At 38.3% G+C, this 21,332-nt stretch overlaps 1 protein-coding gene across 7 annotated transcripts in view; it reads right to left on the reverse strand.

Annotated features, from left to right (window-relative positions):
- LOC120092745 (mediator of RNA polymerase II transcription subunit 8) overlaps positions 1–16,475 on the reverse strand; it is a 36,799-nt gene extending 20,324 nt beyond the window's left edge. For 4 of the 7 annotated variants that reach the window (XM_039051249.1, XM_039051171.1, XM_039050962.1 and 1 more), the window contains exons 1-8: positions 16,316–16,475; positions 15,913–16,212; positions 15,395–15,519; positions 7,082–7,206; positions 6,784–6,967; positions 5,516–5,623; positions 5,353–5,414; positions 2,651–2,932 (exon numbers count right to left, since the gene is read on the reverse strand). In XM_039051249.1, coding sequence (XP_038907177.1) covers positions 2,651–2,932; positions 5,353–5,414; positions 5,516–5,623; positions 6,784–6,967; positions 7,082–7,206; positions 15,395–15,519; positions 15,913–16,127 — 1,101 coding nt within the window. In that variant the 5' untranslated portion in view covers positions 16,128–16,212; positions 16,316–16,475. Of the gene's footprint in view, positions 1–2,650; positions 2,933–5,352; positions 5,415–5,515; positions 5,624–6,783; positions 6,968–7,081; positions 7,207–15,394; positions 15,520–15,665; positions 15,809–15,912; positions 16,213–16,315 lie in introns of those variants that run through there. The other 3 variants (XM_039051106.1, XM_039051033.1, XM_039051318.1) reach the window with 3 other exon arrangements.
- Between the last annotated feature and the right edge of the window lie 4,857 nt (positions 16,476–21,332).

Raw genomic sequence — 21,332 nt, forward strand, 5'->3', positions numbered from 1 at the left:
TGAGGGTGAGTCCGAGGCTTTTGGGGTGGCCCCTCAGGTGCTTTCTTCTGATAAAGTGCTTAGGAAAAGTTTTGAAGAGGCACGAGGGGTGGCGGTCTCTGTTTAGCCGTTTTTGGTGTGCTTTGCAAGGTTTAAGGGTTGGTTTAGTATTTAGGGGAGGATGAGGAGGCTTGGAGGATGCAAAGACAGAGGTAAAGGTTGCTCTGTTAGGACAGGGGAGGGCAGGGCAAGGAGGGGATCGGATGTTTGAGGTAGTGAAGGCAAGGAGGTCAAGTGATCTGGNAAAATCTGACCTGGAATTAAAAGGCTGCTTTGGAAAAGAAGGAATTCTGGCTTCTTGGGGCTGGGTAGAGACTGAGTTGAAGGTGAGTTCGAGGGATTTGGAAAAACAGGGGAGAGTAGGGGAGAGGTACTGAGGCAGAGAACAGGGGAAGAGGAAAGCTGATGGGTAGCTTGGGTTTCGGGCTTGGCTAAGACATGCTCAACTGAGGAAGAAACTGAAGGGAGCACCACATTGCAAGGGACACAAAATTTTGCTTTCTTTTTTCTTTTTGGCACAGGTGGCTTTTCAAATTCAAAGGGGAGGTAGTGGCTGGAACTTCTTTCTCTTTCATCTTAATGGCAGCAAATGAATTAATATCTAACTGTGAAACACGAGGGGTTTTCAAATTTAAACAAGGTGCCTTATCTGGAGCAGCAATTAATTCAGGGGGCTTTTCGGTTTCCTTTAGAATGCCAAAGGACCTTTCGGATGGTTGCAGCTGCAATGGGGGCTTTTTGACTTCCTTTGAATTAAAAAAAGCCTTTTCAGAAGGCTACGGCTGTGAATGGAGGGAGGACTTCTCAGATTCCAAAATTAACTGATTTGCTTCGTTAGCCTCAATAAAAACACAAGTTGGCTTTTCGATTTCCCTTATTTCTCCCAGATTGTTATTTGAAGTTTGTGGCTTTTGGATTTCTTTCATCTTTTCTGCTTTTGCACTTGGACTTCGTGAGAACTTAGGTTTGGATTTATTTGACAATAGGAAAGACCAATTGGATAATTCAATTGAATCAAATTAGGAGGAGGCATCTTCATCCTTTAGAACATTTTATAACCGAACTAGGTCTATTGGGTTGGAGAAATCTTTAAACAAGACTTTAGGGGGTAGTTTTGAAGGCTGATAACAGCAAGCAATATCACCAAAGTTTAAGTAAAAACTTCCACGAATATCATCCTTAATTTCAATGGTGGTTGGCATGAATCCACATAAATTCTTCCTGACTCAATTTTCGCTTCTAAACAGTTGATGAGATTAAGAGTTTTTGATGCAATTGAAATTAAACCACCAAAATAAGCCCCAATTGCCTCGAAAGTTTTCCTACACCAATAATCTAAGGGAAGGTTTTTGATTGTGATCCAACCCCCATAACCTTGCATTACTGAGGGTCTTCCATGACTGAATGAATTTCATTTTTCCAGATGAAGATGAAAAGGGCCGAACTTAGTCCATTTACCCTGAATTGGCACTTTTTCGTTGAGGTTTCCTTGGCTTAGTTTGATGAGAGCTTTGTCTGCAAACAAAGGATTAATGATGACATTGGTGCCTAGACACTTACTTAGTTCTACCGCAATTTCCTTCCACCCATTTGATGCCATAAGTCTTGAAATAAGCCAAAGATTACTAAAATTTTCAGGCAAGACATCATCATTTTTCTTTAACCAGAAAGCAGGGTTGCTCTGTTTCTTCACAGGTGGAGTAAGGGAGGGTGGGAGGGCAGAGTTCCCACTGGGAGGTGGAGTAAGGCTGGTACGACCGACTGGCCTATGTTTAGGAGAGGGAGGAGGTGAAGAAGAACTAACTTGGAAAACAGGGGATGTTTTGAAGTATTGGATGCAGCTATCGATCATCTCCTTAAAGTCTTGTCATCCTACTTTTTCGTTGCCGAACGGGGTGTGGATGTTCCTTCTTCCTCCTGTGATTGGCCAAACAACACATTCTACAAACCAATTCTCCTTTGCACGAAATTTGGCAAGCCTCATGAAGCTTTGATCAACTCTTTCCTTTAGAAGGAAAAACCCAAAGGTGGAACCATATAGTAGTCTGCGAAAGCTCTCAAGAAGCCATTTAATTGAGGTTAAGGAGAGAAGAATGGACTATCCTTTTTTTATGTCTTTTAAAAGGAAGTTCGATCCTTCTTGCTCCATATGGAAGGCGTGGTCAAGGATGCGGCAAGAGAAAGAAGCCATGGCTGGAAATAGGGCAGAAACAGAGTGAGAGAGGAGTTCGGTGGAAGGATAGGAGCCAGAAGAAGGTTAGAAGAAGAGGGGTGAAAGAGGCAGTCAAGAGGAGGGAAGATTAGGGAGGGCATGGTGAGCTCTGGTGGGGTGGTCGAAATGGAGGGCGTGGGGGAAGGGAGAAAAGAAGGAGAGAGGGAGAGCATTTTTTTAGCTTCTTAGTTCTTAGGAGGGGGTTTCCTCTACCCTCGACCCTAAGGTGTTTTACCTTTTGAATATATATATATATATATACACACACATCGTTTCTTATAAAAAATAATAATTAAAAAAAGCGTTAGAGAGGATAGAAAGTCTAATAACAATGAGAAAATTGTTACTGACTATATTGCCGAAGTGTTATTATTTACTTAAAGTATCAGCAAGCATTACCTGCCCTATTCCTTGCATAGAAGACTGCCTCATCTGTTGTTGAGCAAGGAGCTGCTGATGCTGAGGTAGTTGCATCATTTTTTGCCTTTGTTGGACTTGCTGAAGTTGTTGTTGCTGTTGTTGGGTCTGCTGTTGAGGAGAAGGTGTGTTCATAATGTTCACACTTGACCTTGGAGAGTTAGCATATGGCAATGGCGACGTTGTGTTGTCAAAGGATGTGGCACTCGTGGCACCAGAAGGCGAAGCAGCTGATCTTCCAACAAGTTGTGATCCAGGAGGCTGCTTTAAATATCAAGTGAAAAGGACGATTAACAGCACTCTTACAAAGGATTGAATTTCCTAATTATATGCATGTGTATAGGACAACGAGAAAGTAAGATAAGGAAACCATTGATGTTATGATGCAAAATACAAAGTTTTTGTAATAGAAACTTCCATCAAGAAGAAATAAAAGAATACAATGACATAAAAACTCAAGCCTAAAAAAAAAAAAAAACTCACTATAAAGAGGTGTTCCAACTAAGTAAAATATTGTCTATAGAGTAATTACAAAAAGTCCTCATAATCGAAGCCCAAAAAGAACATGAAACCTCACAAAAAAAACCACATATCACTAGGGTCCAAAGATGTCCATTCTCTCCATGTGAACCCACCCTACCCCTAGGAGGGATGGGGAGGGAATATGTTTGTTGGGGGGCGGGGGGGAGGGGGAGTTGCGGAAGAAGCTAAATGGAGGTGGAGAGGGGGAATACATTCCTCGGTCCCGTTCTCCATTTATTTTTATTACTATTTTTTTTAAAAAAATTATATATGTATACACATGGATACGTAAAAAAATATATGTATATGTTTGAATTAACTTAAACTTTTATGGGATAATAATGATATTATATGAATAATTAGATGTGTTTGAAGCATTTTTAAACTCTTATGTACGAATAATTAAATAACTCAGTATGAAATTTTACTTCATTTAAGACATTTAAGAATTTTCATGAAAACTAACCATTTATAGGAGGATTAATAGTGGAAAATTATATATGTATACACATGGATACATAAAAAAATATGTATATGTTTGAATTAACTTAAACTTTTATGGGATAATAATGATATTATATGAATAATTTGATATGTTTGAAGCATTTTTAAACTCTTATGTACGAATAATTAATTAACTTAGTATGAAATTTTACTTCATTTAAGACATTTAAGAATTTTTCATGAGAACTAGCCATTTATAGGAGGATTAATAGTGGAAAATTAATTATGTAATTGAAATTTTTAATTATTTCATTGAATTTTTCTAAAGAAAGTTAAACAGGAGATAATTCCCCGCAAGGAACCAACCCTCGAGAACTCCTCGTAGGGAACTCCTGTCCCAATCCCTACAAAATTAAACAAGAAAAACTGCAAGGATGGGGAATGAAAATGGGGCGAGGAAAGGGAAGTCATCCCATCCTCACCTCGCCCCACGGACGTCTCTACTAGGATCTCTATTCACACCTCTAAAAACTGTGCTATTTCTCTCCCTACAAAAATCCCATTACAGAAGACACCCTCGCAAACCACATAAGCAACCCTTCTCAGTTCTCACTAAAAGGTGAATTGAGGAGGAACTCCTCAATTGAGCCTCTAACATCTCTCTAACAAGCTAGCACAAAACCAATCTCCTTAAAGAAGCAATTCCACACATACCTTGCAAACTCAAGCATGTGTTCCAAATCTTCCTCTACCTTCCAACAAAGAATACAGCAAAAAGGACCCACCAATGGGGCATCTTCCTCGAAAGTCGATCCATGGTGTTCACACGAACAAGTAGAACTTTCCAAGTGAAGAATTTAACTTTTTTTAGGAATCTTAATCCTCCACAAAACATCAAAGACTGAGTCACTAATGGGAGGGGGGTCCAACAAATGTCAAGAGAAGGACTTGCAAGAGAATCCTTCTAAGGGATGAGGACTCCAAACACAAACATTCCTTCTCCTAAGCCTAAAATGGAACTCCATCAAAGATAGAAGAGAGACAACTTCCATCATTTCTCTATTGAACAAGGAACGACATAACCCAAATGAGAGCGAGACAAAGCTCCTTATCCAAACCAAGAAATCAGAGATCTAACAATTTTTAAGGAAAGACAAACTATATAAACAAGTAAGTGTAAAGCAAGGGGATCTATCCCTCAGACACTGATCTTCCCAAGCATGCATTTCCTTACCTTCCCTCACTACACAACGGACAAAATGGGAACTGGAAGGGAGCTCAAGGAAAATATTATTCCACAAATTCTGGTACGTGCCTTTAACCCCACTTGACAACAATTCAAAGCAATGAAGGCCATGCTACTTACTAGCAATATTCTTCCCATTGACCTCCCAACTAACCAAATGTGAGCCTTTTCCTTTATCCACCTCTTTCCAAAGGACATCCCTCACAAGATGCTTTTACAATCCAAACCCAAGGCTCAAAAAAGGGAAAAGTAATAAAACATATAACTCACAACTAAATAAATCCAAATAAAATTAGGGACCAACTGATAGGAGATAATTCGATCATACACATTAGGGAACCTCGAATGAAATGAAATCTGTTAGCCAAAAGTTGTTTCCCCTTGGAGAACTTAGAATGCATTCTATAACTCAAGAAGATACAAATAAATCAACATTGAGGACACGTTTCAAGGAGCAAGAAAATCATCTAACCTGTATCAATGATCCTTGACCACTAATATTATTTGATGTAAGAGTATTCTTTGTATACATACCTGAAAGAGACTTTGTTAAATTGATTATAACAACTACACGTGTACAATTTAGTAAAGTAATATATAAACCATTTATGCTTGAAAAGAAAAATGAATGTTACCAGACGTTTCATTAAAACTCTGCACTCCATCACCTACATTCAGCACATCTATCAAATGCATAGGAAGTGTTGGTGTAATTTGTCGTTGCTCACCGGGTAATCTTAATCCTGCATGTTAATATAAGATTCATGTACAAGGCACGACTATTGTACATAATGAAAAGAGCAGGGGAGAAGAAAAATATAAAGGCGAATGAAATTCTCTTAGATTACTTTCTTCTCTGATTGAAGCCTGCAGATTACAACTTTATAAAGTCTCCAATCATCATTCTCCTTAGGATAGTTGATTGCTTTTCTAATCAGAATAAAAGATTATTTAATGATCCTTTGTGGAGGTTTTTGGAAAGTTAGATGTGGAGGTTTTTGGAAAGTCAGATGGTTTCCTAGTTATGTGGGTTAATTGTTTATTGACATTGCTGGAATTTTTCTAAGGAGGCTACTTAATACCGGTTAACTTCCGATTTTCCCATCTTAGTACAAGTTTTCATCCTTTTTGCCAGCTAAGATCATTTAGTTAGGATTCCTGATTTCGTTATTTGGGAAGGTCTTAAACATTTGGCTAATGAGAGTTGGTCTTTAAGGACCATTTTGATTCAGCTTGGTTTATTTTTGCTTCTTCAAGAGTTGGTGCAGGGGTTTTAGTTGAATGTTTGAAGTTATAAAAAGAACTTATCAAGTTTGGTCGCTAGAAATTCTGTGGAAATTGTGGTCAAAATACAACTTGGTTCTAGTGTTAAGTTTTGCACATCCTGAGGCCTTAAAGCTGTTCATCTGCCTCGCCAGTTCAGAGATCTAATTTGGATGAAATTGTGTCTTCTGTTCTTGGAGCATTGATTGAAGTAGAGAGGAAAAAGTGCTTCCATCGATTATCTACATTTTATGTGTTTCATCGACATTCTTCATTGTCGACTCAACTTTGACAAGTCTTTTCTAAGCTTTTGTTCAGGTTAAAGGGTAGATTTGCATTCAGATCTTTGATTCAGAGCTATGTCTTATCGGCAGTTTTCACTTCTTCTCTTTGTTGGTCATCTATTTCTCTCTCTGTTTAGTTTGTTATCAAATGCTTTCTATGTCTTTTTCAAGTGCAAATTATTGGTTGTTTTGGGGTGTATCGGCTATATTCAACATTTTTGTTTATTTTGTTTCGTTGTAGTTTGATCATTAGTCTCTTTTTATTTTACCAATAATATAGTACTAAACTATATATGAACTAGAACTAATTAAAGCTAAAATATTAATCAATGACTATAAAAGTAATAAAATATTACCTTCCCCGAAGTTAACAGCAGCTCGGAGTAAATTCTCTTGCTCCTGAATTTTTGCAGCTTGAGCCTTGTCTAAAGTTGGAGCTATTGCTGGCCCTTGACGCATTCCGAAACAATATGCTTTCCGAGTTTCAGCTAATATTTTTTCAGCACTTTCACAGGCTGCTCCAATCATTTCAATTCTAGTCTGTAAGAAAGGTAAACCTAAATGCCAGATACACAAGAAAGTATGCGATTTAACGAATTTCTTCAGAACTCGAGGAGTTCTACGACCTACAGATATTTAACGAACTTCTAGTACCTTCAATTTCTCAATCTGTGTAGATACTGGCATGTTGTGCATTCCAAGAAGCAACTGCTCTCGTTTAGAATTGTCGTCTACCTCCATCTCAGGCAATAGTTTTGAGGACAACATAACTGGTAGTACTGGGCTCACAAAAAGGAAGAAAATTTTAGTGGGAATCAAAATTCTACAAATAAATGAATGATTGTTCCATTTTCATTTCTCTCGAAATACTAGTCGAGTGATCATGTGTAATACTTAGAAGACTGATTTTAGATAACAAAAACCTTTTCTAGCATTAAAGAAACAGGTGGAAAAACTCTTCTATTTTATGCGGGAGACTCACTCTAAGCCACACTTTTAAATCTCTCATTTACCTCATGTCATGCCTTTCAGGGGAATTCAATCCTTGGAGAGCATTTCTAAAATAATTCTTTGAAAAGGAAATTGTGATAGAACAGGTATATGCCTTATTAAATGAGAAAATATTGTTCTTCTGTGGGAGAATGGAAGGCTAGGATTACGAAGCCTTTAAGGGCAAGAGCAAAGCTCTACCTTTTTTGAAAAGGATACAAAATTTCCATTAAGCAAATGAAAAAGAGAAGAGACTAATACTCGAAATACAAGAATAGGACAAAAACCAAAAGAACCGAAGTAACAAATTGAGAAGATAGAGCAAGGCCAAACACCAAAATCCTATTAAGAACAAGAACAAAATAAAACAATTCAAAAATGAGAAAAGATAGAAGAGTCCCAACAACGTGAAATGTCTTGAATTGAGTAACCGTCAAATAGCTTTGATAAAGAACACCAAGATGATGCTTTATAACGGGCTGAATCAGAACAATCAAATGAGAGAAGGAAGGGTTCTACAAGATTCTCTGCTTCCTCTCGTGTCATATTCTGAAAGAATAGCTTTAACTGCATTAGTCCAAAGGAGATGTGCCAATGGAGCCAGCCAAATTCTAGTAAGAACTTGAAGAACATTGTCCTTAAAAATATTTGAGAAGACCCAATGAATGGTGAAGATATGAAAAGGCTTGAACCAACATGAAAACGCATAACCACACTCAAAAAGTAGACCATTGAGCATAATCCAAATCAAAATATCGATATGCTTTGGACTCTTGGGCTTCCATAATGCACCAAATAAAGCCTTATTCATAGGAGAGGAAGAATCCAAAAACCGTGTCTGGGAATTTTCCAGAGGATTTAATGAACCATTTTCGAGAATCATCATTAATAGAAACAATGAACTTGGAAGGAAGCTGCATTAAATTCTGGAAATCAACAATCTCGAAATCCTTGAAGGAACGCCGAAATGAAAAACTCCACGAAGAGGTAGAAAAATCCTAAAAGAAGGACACAGAACCATCTTGATTGAGAGATAGTGCCCGTGTATTCTTATTCTTTCATTGTTTCTCAATGAAAATTGTTGTTATTATCCCAAAAAAACCGTTTTCAAGAAAATTAAATGATTAATGTCGCTGCCCTATTTGCCTTCCCAAAAAAACGATCTCAATAGACGTTCCAATTCCAAGCTTACTGAGGAAGGCATGAGGAAAAGTGACATATAATATAAAGGATACAAGAAAGAACCTAATTACATCACGTCATGTGTCCTCTTCTGAATTCTATCAAAATTTGGCTGCCAAAAGGAGAGGTTCTTTGGATGACCACCAAGAGGAAGACCAAGATAAGTGATAGGAAAAGATTCTATCTTGCAATTCAATCATGAGGAAAACTGATATAACATGAAATCTTCCAAAAAATCTGATGCCAAAAATCTCCTTATAGTGTGTAGAATGTCCTGACAAATCAAAGCCTCCCTTAATTTCGAATTAGAGAGACTAGGGCGGAGGCTTTGTGGAATATTTTTGAAAATGGAAAGGATAATCCAATTCCAGCAGTTCTTTTTTCTTTTTTTTTTAATGGAAACAGAACTTTTCATTACTTTTCATTGATATAATGAAAAGAGCAATAGCTCAATTACAATGAGACAAGATGCAAAGAGACAAAATATCAAACCAAAGCAAACAAGAACTGAAAATTGAAAATTGAGGATCAACAGATGCACCCGGACTTCTCAACTATGTTGACACCCCCCCTCATCATTTCCAATACAAGATACACCATTATAGAATTTCTGCTCTACTTTTTAGGATATGATGAGAATGCTATGGAAGTGTCAACCAGTTGAGATATCCTGGTGCATTTGCTGATCCTTTTTTATTATATTTTGTTTGGTAGTGTTTGTTTCCTTTCATACACTTGTAACATCTTTCATTTTGTTTCTTGTTCAAAAAAAAAAAAATACGAGATACACAATTCTAGCAGTTCTTGAGGAAATACCAAAAGCCACTGCATTGGAAAATGAGGAAAATAGCGTGGGCAATGAAAAGGCAAATGAGTTGGCAACGGTAGCATTAATTTCGGGTATTGAAACGTCAAAAGGAGGCTTGGTTAGTGAAAAGGCAGAAAGAGGGAAGGAGGAAGGGATAAAAGTGGCTGCATTTATTGTTCCAGAAATGGCAGAAAGAGAAAAGGCAGAGTGGTTGAAATTGGCTGTATTAGATAACTCTTCTCCTCTCCAGGTATTTTAAAGACCAATTTACACACTACACTAATTGAGAAAATATGGCCGATTCAATTAATTTCTCGTTTCAACCAAAGTATCAACCCCAAAGGGACAAATCCACCAAACAAAGATTCAAATCGAGTTTGTTGTAGTCTCAGAATTTGAAGAGTCTCTTTCTCGTCCACGGTCTGTTCTTCCCTCATCTTGGTTTTTAAATTTTAGAATCTCCATCTTGAAGTAAAAGAAATTGCTCATGTAATTGAAGGCACGGGAGGGTGAGTCCAAAAACTTCTCCATTCTCTTCGTTGAATTACAAAGGTCAAAAGAATCAATCTTCAATCGAAGCATTATTAAACCACTAGTCCAAGCCTGATTTCTTGGAGGATAATTGCGCTCGGGCTTTAATACCTGAAGGCATAAGACCCTTAAGTGAACGCCATTCTTCACCCGTTATCGTCCAAACCAATTTTACAATCCCCAGTTCAAATATTTCTTTTGTTCAAGGAACCTTCACTCTGAGTTACAAGAAGCATCTCACTCAGGATTCAAATGATGAATTAGATGTCAACCTAAGTAGTGAAGAGGAATTCACACCTGGTCAATTGGGGGAAGCCTACAATACACTTTTCTTACAAAATCATCCACCTCTTGTAAATGATTTACAAATATCTCCCTCCAAAATACCTTCTAAATTTCCATCTTCAGTGGCAACGTGTGGGTTTCAACTACAAAAAATAGTATCTTCTCATGAGGTGTCTTGTAAATGAAGACCGTTTCTTGGGTTGCTAGGGACCTCATTGAAACATCCAAATTGATAGCATTAAGACATTTCTTACAAAACCAACTTCCACAATTAGTATTGATCTACAATTCCTTAATTCAATTGGAACTCCAATGGAATTGGTAGGATCTCCTTGGAAGCATTTGGTAAATCAGGAGGTATTCTCACATTTGTTGGGTGATATTCGTTTATGAGGTTACTGTTTATAGAGAAAAACATCTCCTTTGGCCGAAAAATCACATCTTTTTCTCCTTAATGGTTGGAACAATGGTGCACTGAGAGAGACTACAAGTAACACCCGAGCCCTCACAGGATTTCCTTAGGTGGAGAGAAGAGCTCAGAGTTCAAGCTTTGGAAGGGAAGAGTTAAACTAAGTACCTAAACTATGCCTTGGAGGAAGAAACATTTTTAAGTGTTGGAGGCATAGTAGTTTGGAGTAAAAAATTTGGCCAAGTGTCTAAATTATGCTATGGGAATAAGAGTTGAACTCATCACGTAGGAGAGGATGGAGAATCTTGGAGGAGTTCAGTGCATGGCCAAAGCCATAGCATGTTAAACGCATAGCAGGTGCATCCCAAGGGGAGATTTTGGACAACTTCGGATTTCTAGGGATGTGGGAAGCTATGCTTTGAGATTTTGTTATGAGACTAGGAAACCAAGCATTGAACACCAAGATGGGCGCATAAAGAAGTATAATGGGTGCATAGGGAAGGCATGATGGGCACATAGGGTACTCTGGGAAAGAAATTGACTAAGTGTTGGACAACATAGGACACTACAAGTGGAGGAAACCCTAAAGAGAGAAGCATTGGACGCATAGATGAGGTGTTGGACACACAGATGGCCATGTGGGCACATGCTTGAAGGAAAAGTGAGAAAAGAGGACACATGGCTATGCCTCAAGTTTGAAAGAGTAAGCTATGCTTTAAGAAGAAGATAGAAACCAAGGGAGAAGGGAGTGAAAGAAGGATTGGCGCATAAGCTTAGGGTTGGGCGCATAGAACTAGGGTTTGGCGCATAGTAGACCTTGTGGATTCCATTTTGGATCTATAAGGAGCAAGATGAAAGCATAAGACAAACCCTTGAGGAAAGAGTTATACCAAGGAAGCCCAAGAACCCTAGTTGGATGCATACCTATGAGGGAAATGTACGGTGGGCACATGCCCTTGCTATAGGCCAAAGAGGGAACTATGTGGTGAGTAAAAGTCAAGTTGGTGACATAGTTAAGAAACCATATGTCCAAACCTAGGGGACCATGCGTTGGAAGCACCCGATGGACGCATAGAGGAGATGTTGGATGCATAGAGGGTTGTTGATGAAGCAACCATGCACCCAACCTAGGTCAGTATGTGTTAACTTGGAAACTTAGAGAGCAAGGTCAGAGTGACAGCAAAATGGGGTACGTGGCTCAACCAAATGAAGCCCCGATCAAGCCAAGGGTGAAGTGGACGCATAATAGGACATGCAAAAGGCCGGAACAGCATTTCAAGGGGGGCTATGCGTTGGACTGTGCATGGCGAAGACACCTCAAGCTCACATGCAAGTAAGAGTTGTCAAGGGTGTTGCGTTGGGCTTTGCATGGTGCTGACACATAAGTTTCTCATGCAAACCATGTGTCATGCATTGGTGGCATAGGAAGGGTGACAAGGACACCTTTGAGGGCCTATAAATACCTTAGGAGAACTTCCTTCAACTCACAACTCAAATTCCCTTCAAAGAAGACTCAAAAGGAGAATTTTAGGGGAAATTGGGGTTTCGAGGTAAGGCCCATGCATTAATCAAGGGAGGCCATGCTATCAATGCTGCCATGCATCCATGCTTGAGCCTATGCGTTGATCAGAGGAATTCCAAGCGTCTAGAAGGTGTTGCCATGCTTCCAACTACTTAGGGAAAGACTATCTTGTGTCCAACTGCTGTCCAAAGGTATCTAAAGGCATAATTTCATATCAGTTAGAGTGGGCCCGAGAGCTAGAGAAGAAACAAGGGAAACTAGGGAACTTGGGAAGGAAAGGAGATCCCTGCTAACAAACTATGAGTGGTATTCTTTTAAGGTCTTGTGCATATCTATATAAATCTATTCATATATAGATGTACGAGTAGCTTGAAAGATGATGAGAATATGTGGCCTGGGATGGTCAGGGGGTCGAAAGACCTAGTTCCTAAGCTTGTGACGGAACCTCACGGAATGGTCAGGGGGTCATGAGGGCCTAGTTCCTAAGCCTGTGAGAGGAACCTCATATGAGATGGTCAGAGAACCGACGGGTCTAGCTTCTGAGTCCGTACGAGGGAGATCTATGAGCACATAATAGTAAAATGAGGAATATGTTTAACTATCTACCGTATGTGTAGGTAGAACAGAGAATGGACTCATTCAAGCATGAGGTTTGAGGAGTAACCTCGAGTAACCTCGCTATGTGGATATGCTAATTGATTTATTTGTCTCTAAAAGGTTGAAAGAGATCCTATAAGTTGTTTACCACTCACTGAGCTTCTTGAAGCTCACTCTTTTCTTTTATGTTTCCCTTCGCAATTAGTAGAGGAGTCCAGGTTGTTGTGAGAAGACGAGGTCTACCACGAGTTAAATGTATTTTCTATAGTAGTTAAAATGGGTTGGGGCAAATGTTTGTAAAACTCTTGTAATTTCTGATAAATAAAACAGTGGGTTAATTCTTAATACAGCTAAGTTGAGTTAATGCTAGTTGAGTAAGAGATTGGCAGTAGATATCACAAAAGGGTGGTATCTGCTGTCCTCGTGCCTCCTTTCAGGTTCAAGAGAGGAGCTCAGGAGGGGGTGTGACACTACATCATTACCAGATAATAGGTTGAAAGTTGTGGGATAAGCAACCAGAGAATAGAATTTAACACTGCTATTCAATTGGCTTAATGGGTGTTTTTTTTAAAAAAAAGAACATTTTTCTACATGGTGCAACGTAATGACGAGCATTCTTGGTCTTGTTCCCCTTCTTTGGCTCTTGTAAGGATAGTTCAACTTGAATTCGCAAAGCCGGTGGATGAGTATCTCTAAGTTTTGGAGTCAATTTGTGCCACTTGCGGTTTTTAGACTTTAGATTGGAAGGAGAGTATTCAGCGTTTCTCTCAAAACATGACACTTCCTTATTCATATCGCCCTAGGATTGCTCGAGTCAAAGTCTTATCAAGTGATTCTATAGCTAAGCATTTTGATGATTATTCACCTTGAGATTTCTGTTCAACTAAATTGTTTTTATTTCTTCTTTAGAACTTTAGTCTATGTTTTGTATGATGATTCTTGCACTATATTGGCAAGTTAGAAGATTTTTATTATTGTTTCCTTTTATGTACTTTGAGCATTTGACTCATTTATTATTTCAATGAAAAATCTAAAAAAAAAAAAAAACATGAAATCTTCCACATTAACCCCACCAAGTGCCGATTTCTCCCAATTAACTTTTTGGCCTGAGCACCATTCAAAAAAACTCAATGTATCGTATAAGACTAACAAACATATAATCATCATACTTAAAAATAGCAAAGTACCCCGCAAACTGCAGAAGAGGCATATGCACCTTATTTCTTCCAACCACAAATCCTTCATAGATGCCTTTAGAATGAGCATTTCCAGTTATGGCACTAAAAGCCACACTTATCAAAAAAAATAAGAAAGGAGAAAATGGGTCTCCTTGTTTAATTCCTCTTGATGACACAATGGCCCTTCGAGGGTGATCATTAAAAAAGAGAACCAAAGTTGAGCTAATAAGGAAATAAAAACAAAGGGAAATGATATGAAAAGACCTGAGATTGTCTTGATACTCTTGAATTTTCAAACAATGAATCCCATTCTTTAAATACAAAAAAAAAAAAAAAAAAAACTCACAGCTCAAGAGAAGGTGATCCATGTCTTCCTCTGCCTTCCGACAAAGAATACAACAAAAAGGACCCATTAACGAAGACGACATCCTCGAAAACCAATCCAAGGTGTTCACATGGCCAAGTAAGACTTGTCCAACAAAGAACATGACTTTCTTTGGAATCCTGATCCTCCACAAGAAATCACAAACTCACTAATGGGAGACGAGTCCAAAAACAAATGAAAGAAGGATTCATAAGAGAAACCCTTCAAAGGGTCAAGACTTTAGAAAGGGACATCCTTCCTCCTGATCCTAAACGAGACCTCTCCAATCAAGGACGAACTCAACCACCATCGAATCCCAAAAGAAAACGAAACAAAGCTCCCGGACCACACTGAAAAAACAGACACAAAATGAACTTTAATAGAATATAAATGGTATAACCAAGGAACCTATAGCATGGGGACTTATTTCCCACCCACTGATCTCATAAATACAATTGCGTTCCATCAAACTGATCTCATAATAACCAAGGAATATAAATGGTATAATCAAACCGATGACTTGGGATGGTAATTTGTGTCTTATACATTAAGCTATGCTTAGATTGACTCTTATCGAACATCCTTTTAAAATAGAAAAGGATCTCCTTTTGATGAACTTTGTTGGGGCATTCTACTGGAGTACTTGCCAAAAAAAAAAACAAAACAAAAATGTCTTTAAAGATAAGGAAGTTTCTTTTGATTGGGTTTTTCTATCTGTGGTTTATTTGGTTACTACTTCATATAAATGCTCTCCTTTTTTCCATCACTACTCTTCTCTTTTCTTTTATTCGATTGGAGAGACTTTACGTAACTCTCTTGGATTGAGGTTTACCCCCTCTTTTTTAATCTCATACCATCAATAAAAAAAAAATTCCTTATAAAAATGAAAATAAAGCAAAACTGCATTTAATTATAGGAAATCATTCATGAAAAGGAAAAGAAAAAAAAAATCCCAGTTGCCTTTCCTCAAGGATGGAGTTCATAATAAACAAGCATGCATTATCCCAATGTCTTTACGAAGTAATTTCAAGCATACATAACAGAAACTTATCATTTCTCCTTTTACTTCATCAAATACTTGGAGGGGATGCAGGGGCATACTTGTAGAATTCTCTGCATTAACATTCTTTGGATGTACAACGAAAGCCTTGGAAACTTTCTTGATTTCATCAACAATGTTGAAAAGCTCTAGATTCACCATAGAATATTGCCCCAATATGTCTTGCCTGGTGTAAAAATCAACTATACAGTTAGCCAGATGAGGAGAAATTCGAAATATATATAGATAGGTAGATAGAGATTATGACACTTTGATGTTCAGAAAAATAGTCGGTATATGTTAGTCCACGAGATAGGGAAAAAAAGAAATTACTTTCTAACACTAACGGGCTACTATAGGAAGTGTAGACGAAGCAAAATAAAAGAAGTTACACTCTCGAGCGCTTCTCCTTCCCCTATTATCTTTTCATTCTCCGGCAAAAAAAAAAAAAAAACGATTCTCAACATTCAAACAACACAATGTTAGTTTTTCTATCGATCGAAAGCCGGTCAGGAACTTAAAATTCAATCAAATTTGGAAAATATCACGAGATAAGATGATGCGGAAGATGAAAGTAAACCATTTAGGTGTCGTATTGGTGCGACCGTAGACATCAAAATCTTCGAGAATCCGAGAGATGGCTTTAAATAGAGTAGTAGCTCGATTCTTCAGAGCCTCCAGGTTCAACTGCTGCTGTACTGCCTGGTTAAGCCTTTCCGCGACAGCCACCGGCTGCGCCGGGAGAGGCTGTTGCTGCTGAGGCTGAGTCTGGACCGCTCCGTCCATGGTTGCCATTAGAGAGAGAGACCAGTTGCCCTGTTTGATGCAAATGGCATACAACGAGTACGGCGTGTGTGATCCTTGATCTTGAATAGGAATCCTACAGTGATAGATAGTTTTACTAGAATATTCATTCTCCCCTATGAAAATAATAATTTGTCGAGAGTAAAAAAAAAAAAAAATAGAAAAAAGCGAAGCCTTACGTGATAGCGGCGCTAACCAGACTGACAAATTAGAAAGCAAGGGTAGATCTCGCTCGGGGGTCTCGCTGGGAGGCCAGGCTTGCTGAGGTGCTCCGGTTGATACCGTTTTTACCTGAAAGCAGAATCCATTCGAGATTTAGGGGTAAGAGAAACTAGAAAATGGACTTATTTCGTTGGATAGATGGCTAAAATAAGAGGCGTAAATGAAAATTTTGGTATTTTTTTTAATCAATGAAAGGTGGTCTTATGCTTTATGAAATTATCATGGGAAATTTGTACAGATGACCCAATTTTTGGGTCCAAAATGCCAAATGACTCATTTTTAAAAAATAATATCAATTGACCATCTGTTGACATCATCGCCATACAAAATTACATAAATTGCCCTTACACCAGCCTCACGAGGTAAATCTCGCTCTCGTTTGATTAAACACTCTCGCTCTCGCTTGAAATTCCCTGGTTTGATGTGATTGCTCGTCAATGTACGAATGATTTGATAATTTTCACGACGGAAGCCTCAAATCAAATCAATAATACCTAAACACGATATAATAATGATTTCTTTAAACTCTAAGCTCCATTTCAAAGGTGATTACTTCTCTGGTTTTCGATGGTATTTTGTTGAATGGAGATTATTCGAACGGGGATTTCCAAGACGAGACTTTTTCAGAACGGAACAGCTTTTTCATAAAGGTGTTTCATTATTTTAAGTCTGTTTAATTATTTTTGCTATGTTGTTTCTGGAAATGTAGCATTACAAAATTTTGTATTGAGAGAGAGTAAGAGAGAGAGCGAGAGTACACTTCAATTGCTTGTACAACTTAATGACAAGTGTTCTCTTGCTTTGTAGGATGACAGAAAAGTGTCTACTTATTCAATATGGAGGTGATTGGGATGAGAATTAAAGTTTGTATATTGGGGGACAGTTGACAGGAATCATTGTGCCTCATAAATTGAAGTATGAAGAACTTAAATCTCGCATTTACATAGTTACAAATGTCAGTTCTTCAGAGTTTGATCTTATACTGAAAGTTAAATATAAGCTTGAATTTGAAGCTCCTCTACAATTCATAAAGAAGATGATGATGTCGCTTCCTTCTTTTACGAGAAGAGCTTAGTAGACTTCAGTCAGTTGTAACATTGAAATCTAATCAGGATGAAAATATTGGAATGGGGTGTGGAAATGTGAGTTATGATGATACGACTATGGACAGACAATACGAGGAATCATATCAGTTTCATCGGGAAGAGGATGATATTCCATTGTCTACCAACACTGTACCATCAACATTATCACTAGACAACGACCGCACTAATCCAGCAAAATTGAATTCAGAATTGGGCGATACTTCAGTTGTTGGTAATGAGAGACCATCTAAATTCGATTATATGGATTATGGTCATTCAGTGGATGTGAATGAGCAATCAACAGGATTGAATGAAATGGATCGTGATCATGGAGATGTGCGTCGTTCTACAACAGCTTCAGTGGTTCCACCATCTATGTCTTCAAGTCATAGGACAGAGTTGATTATGCCTGGCACCTCTTCATCTGGGACAGAGGACGTTGAAGTTGGTCAATTATTTTTTAGCAAAAAAGACTTGAAAATGAGATTATCTATTCTGTCCATCAACAAAAATTTTGAATTTAAGGTCAGGAAGTCAACCAAATCTCTGTTCACTGTCAAATATATTGGGGAGACATGTAAGTGGAGCTTTCGTGTAGTAAAAATGGAAGGGTATGATATATTCAAGATCACAAAGTATTGTAGTTCGCACACATGTTCCATTGGAATTCTGTATCACGACCATAGACAAGCAACTGCTACGGTTGTTAGTCAGCTCATTAAAGATAAGTTCACGGGAATAGGACGTATTTATAAACCTTGTCATATCATTGAGGATATGAGGAAAGATTATGGCATGAACATAAGTTATGATAAAGCGTGGCGTGCAAGGGAAGCCGCATATGATCTCACTAGAGGTACTCCAGAATACTCATACTCTATACTACATGCTTATGGAGAAGCGTTAAAAATAGAGAATCCGGGTATAGTCTTTGAGATCGAACTTGAAGATGAGGTGCATTTCAAGTATATGTTTATGGCATTAGGGTCTTGTATTAGAGGTTTCACAAGTTATCGGCCTTGTATTATTGTTGATGGGTCGCATTTGAAAGGAAAATACAAAGGCACCATATTGGTTGCGGTTTCTATGGATAGGAACAATCAATTATTCCCACTAGCATATGCAATAGTGCAACAGTGCAGAGTGTTTCAATTCGCTAACTAAAGAGTATCGACTATTGCCCATAGTATGCTTGATTGAACATGTTAGAGGAATGCTCCAATCACGGTTCTACGAACGGAGGAATTACTGGGCATCTCGAACGACATTGCACTCTGGCTACTGTGAAACCCGATTGGCAAGTGAGGCCGATAAGGGCAGATGATATCGGGTTGAGCCTATTGATTGTTATTGGGTACACGTGCGAGATAATCGATTGAACGGTATTGTCAATCTTCACACGAAGGAATGTACGTGTAAGGAATTCAACTCACCTGGTATCCCGTGTTCGCATGTAATTGTTGCTGCCAAGGAATGAAATATACCCATCCACAGTCTTTGCAGACGATTTTATACAATGGACTCTCTAATGACTGCGTATGTGGAGCCTATAAATTCACTTGGCCACATATCTGAATTGAAAAGACCTCCTGGATATGTAGAAAAGATTATCCTTCCTCTGAAGTTTATGGCACAAGCCAAGCGACGGAGAGTGAGAAGAATACCATCCAGAGGAGAATTTTGCAGACAAATGAAATGTGGTTGGTGTAAGAATTATGGGCATAACCGCCAAAATTGTACCGAACCGCTTACAACCGTGTGACGTGCTGAAAATGCCAGAGAATGTGACACAAACACCCCTCATCTAGTTTAATTTATAACTAACTTGTAACATTTCATTTGTTATAAATACCATTGATCGGTTTTTCATACATCATACTTGTAACATACTTCATACTTTTTCATACTTCATACTTGTAACACTTCATACTTCATACTTTCATCTTTTAAACAAAAAATAATAACAAGCTGGAGTATTTCTATAATAGCAATCTTCATACTCTTTCAATCTTCATACTCTCTCCATCTTCATACTCTCTCAATCTTCATACTTGTAACAAAAAACAATATCTTCATACTCTTTCAATCTCGCTCTCTCTCAAAACCTCGCTCTCTCTCAAAATCTCACTCTCTCAATGTTTGAACCTTGAACCATATAATGTTCTACATACTATTGATACAATGAAAAGAGCAGTAGCTCAATTATACATGTTCTGATAAAATTATGATATAGAATTTTGAACTTTGAACTTACATAAAAAATACATGTTCAATTATACATGTATACCATTGAAACAATGATATAATGAAAAGAGCAGTAGCTCAATTATACATAAAAATACATTGAACGCATAATAACGCAAAATAACGGGTTAACCGAGATTCAATATGTTAATCGACGCAAGCTCACTTTCTTGTGAATTCCTATCATGATTGCCGCATATTCTTCCTAACAACCTTCATAATTCTAAGTAAAAGGCCTAGGATGACATTCATTTCTACATGTCATCAATTACTGATCAATAAATTACTCATCAGTGTAACTTCTTATGTGGTCGTAATAATCCCAGAAGTGTCGGCCTCTGGGATGCCAGACATTTCAGCCTTTGTATGTGGCATGGTGAGTAAGGCATACATGTTGGGATCTGTTTGTGGGACGTTGGCCTCTATAGGTTCGATGACAGTTGGTGATGTTATGGTGGTATCGGGTTGTAGAGAGGGGATAGAAGTGTCAAACGCAGTCACATTATTGGTATCGGGATCCCGAGATGGGATGGGTGACCTTTTCGTCTCCTCATTTTTGGGGTTGATACCCTAAAGTCTCGTGTCCTGTAGTTTGTAAACAGTATGTACGAACACTTGTGTTATTAATATATGATATTTACTTCACATCTTATATTTTGCTCAGTTACTTGTTTTATTTGCTTTACCACAAACCAATAAACATAAAATCTCTGGTTATCTGTATGTGACTCAAACATGTATGTGGTGACATACAAGTGGATCATGTCTTGATTGATAACCAAAATGGTCTGTAGAATATGAATATAGGAGGGAAACCTTATCCTGGTAATGCTACGGATGCAACTCGCTTGGAATGGTCACAAGTGTTGTGACTTGTCACAAGTGTTGTGACTTGTCACAAATGGTCCGATCCTGATCATTCATATTGGGGACATGCGAGCGGAGGTGTCTTATACAAAGAGTTTGTATAAGACCTGACCATGAAGTGTTAACGTCTCATTATATAATACCGTTCATGACAGAGACTTCACTTCACTAGGATGACCATAGGTAACATGACTTCAATCCTGAGTGAGTTAGGAACTCTTGCCACTGAGGGCGCTCCTTTGATTTGTATGGATGCGAGTGGCCAGTTTGCCGATTTAAATCTACCATTTTGGGGATTCGTCTGATTTAGGAGCTGGGAACTCAGCTACACAAGATGGAATTCACTTCTTCCCCGAGGTAGGGGTAAGTAGATAGATAGCTCCCTTAAGGGTTGATTCCAGAGCTTGAACGAGGTGGCGCCACACACATTCTCTTGACCCGAGAGGTGTTCACACATAGTTGGACTATGTTGTATTGTTCATTAGAGGAATTAGTGGTACTTAAGGAGTGAGATGTAACTACAGGGGCATAACGACAATTTGGCCCAATTGTACTTACGAGCATCTGTGAAGGGTCATCATACTCATGATTAGTTATATCCGATGGACACAGAAATATATCTGTGGTAAGAAGAGTTCAACTATTGGTCTTTAGTGGAATGTTTGACAGTTAACCGATGGTGTATCTCGTGGCTAAAGAGTTTAGTCAGCTATTCACGGACCGTTAGAGCTTCGAGCCATAGGTCCATTAGGTCTCCTGGGTAGCTTGGATAAAGTCG

Source organism: Benincasa hispida, chromosome 1 (genome assembly GCF_009727055.1).
Source record: "Benincasa hispida cultivar B227 chromosome 1, ASM972705v1, whole genome shotgun sequence".
NCBI classification, from domain to species: domain Eukaryota; kingdom Viridiplantae; phylum Streptophyta; class Magnoliopsida; order Cucurbitales; family Cucurbitaceae; genus Benincasa; species Benincasa hispida.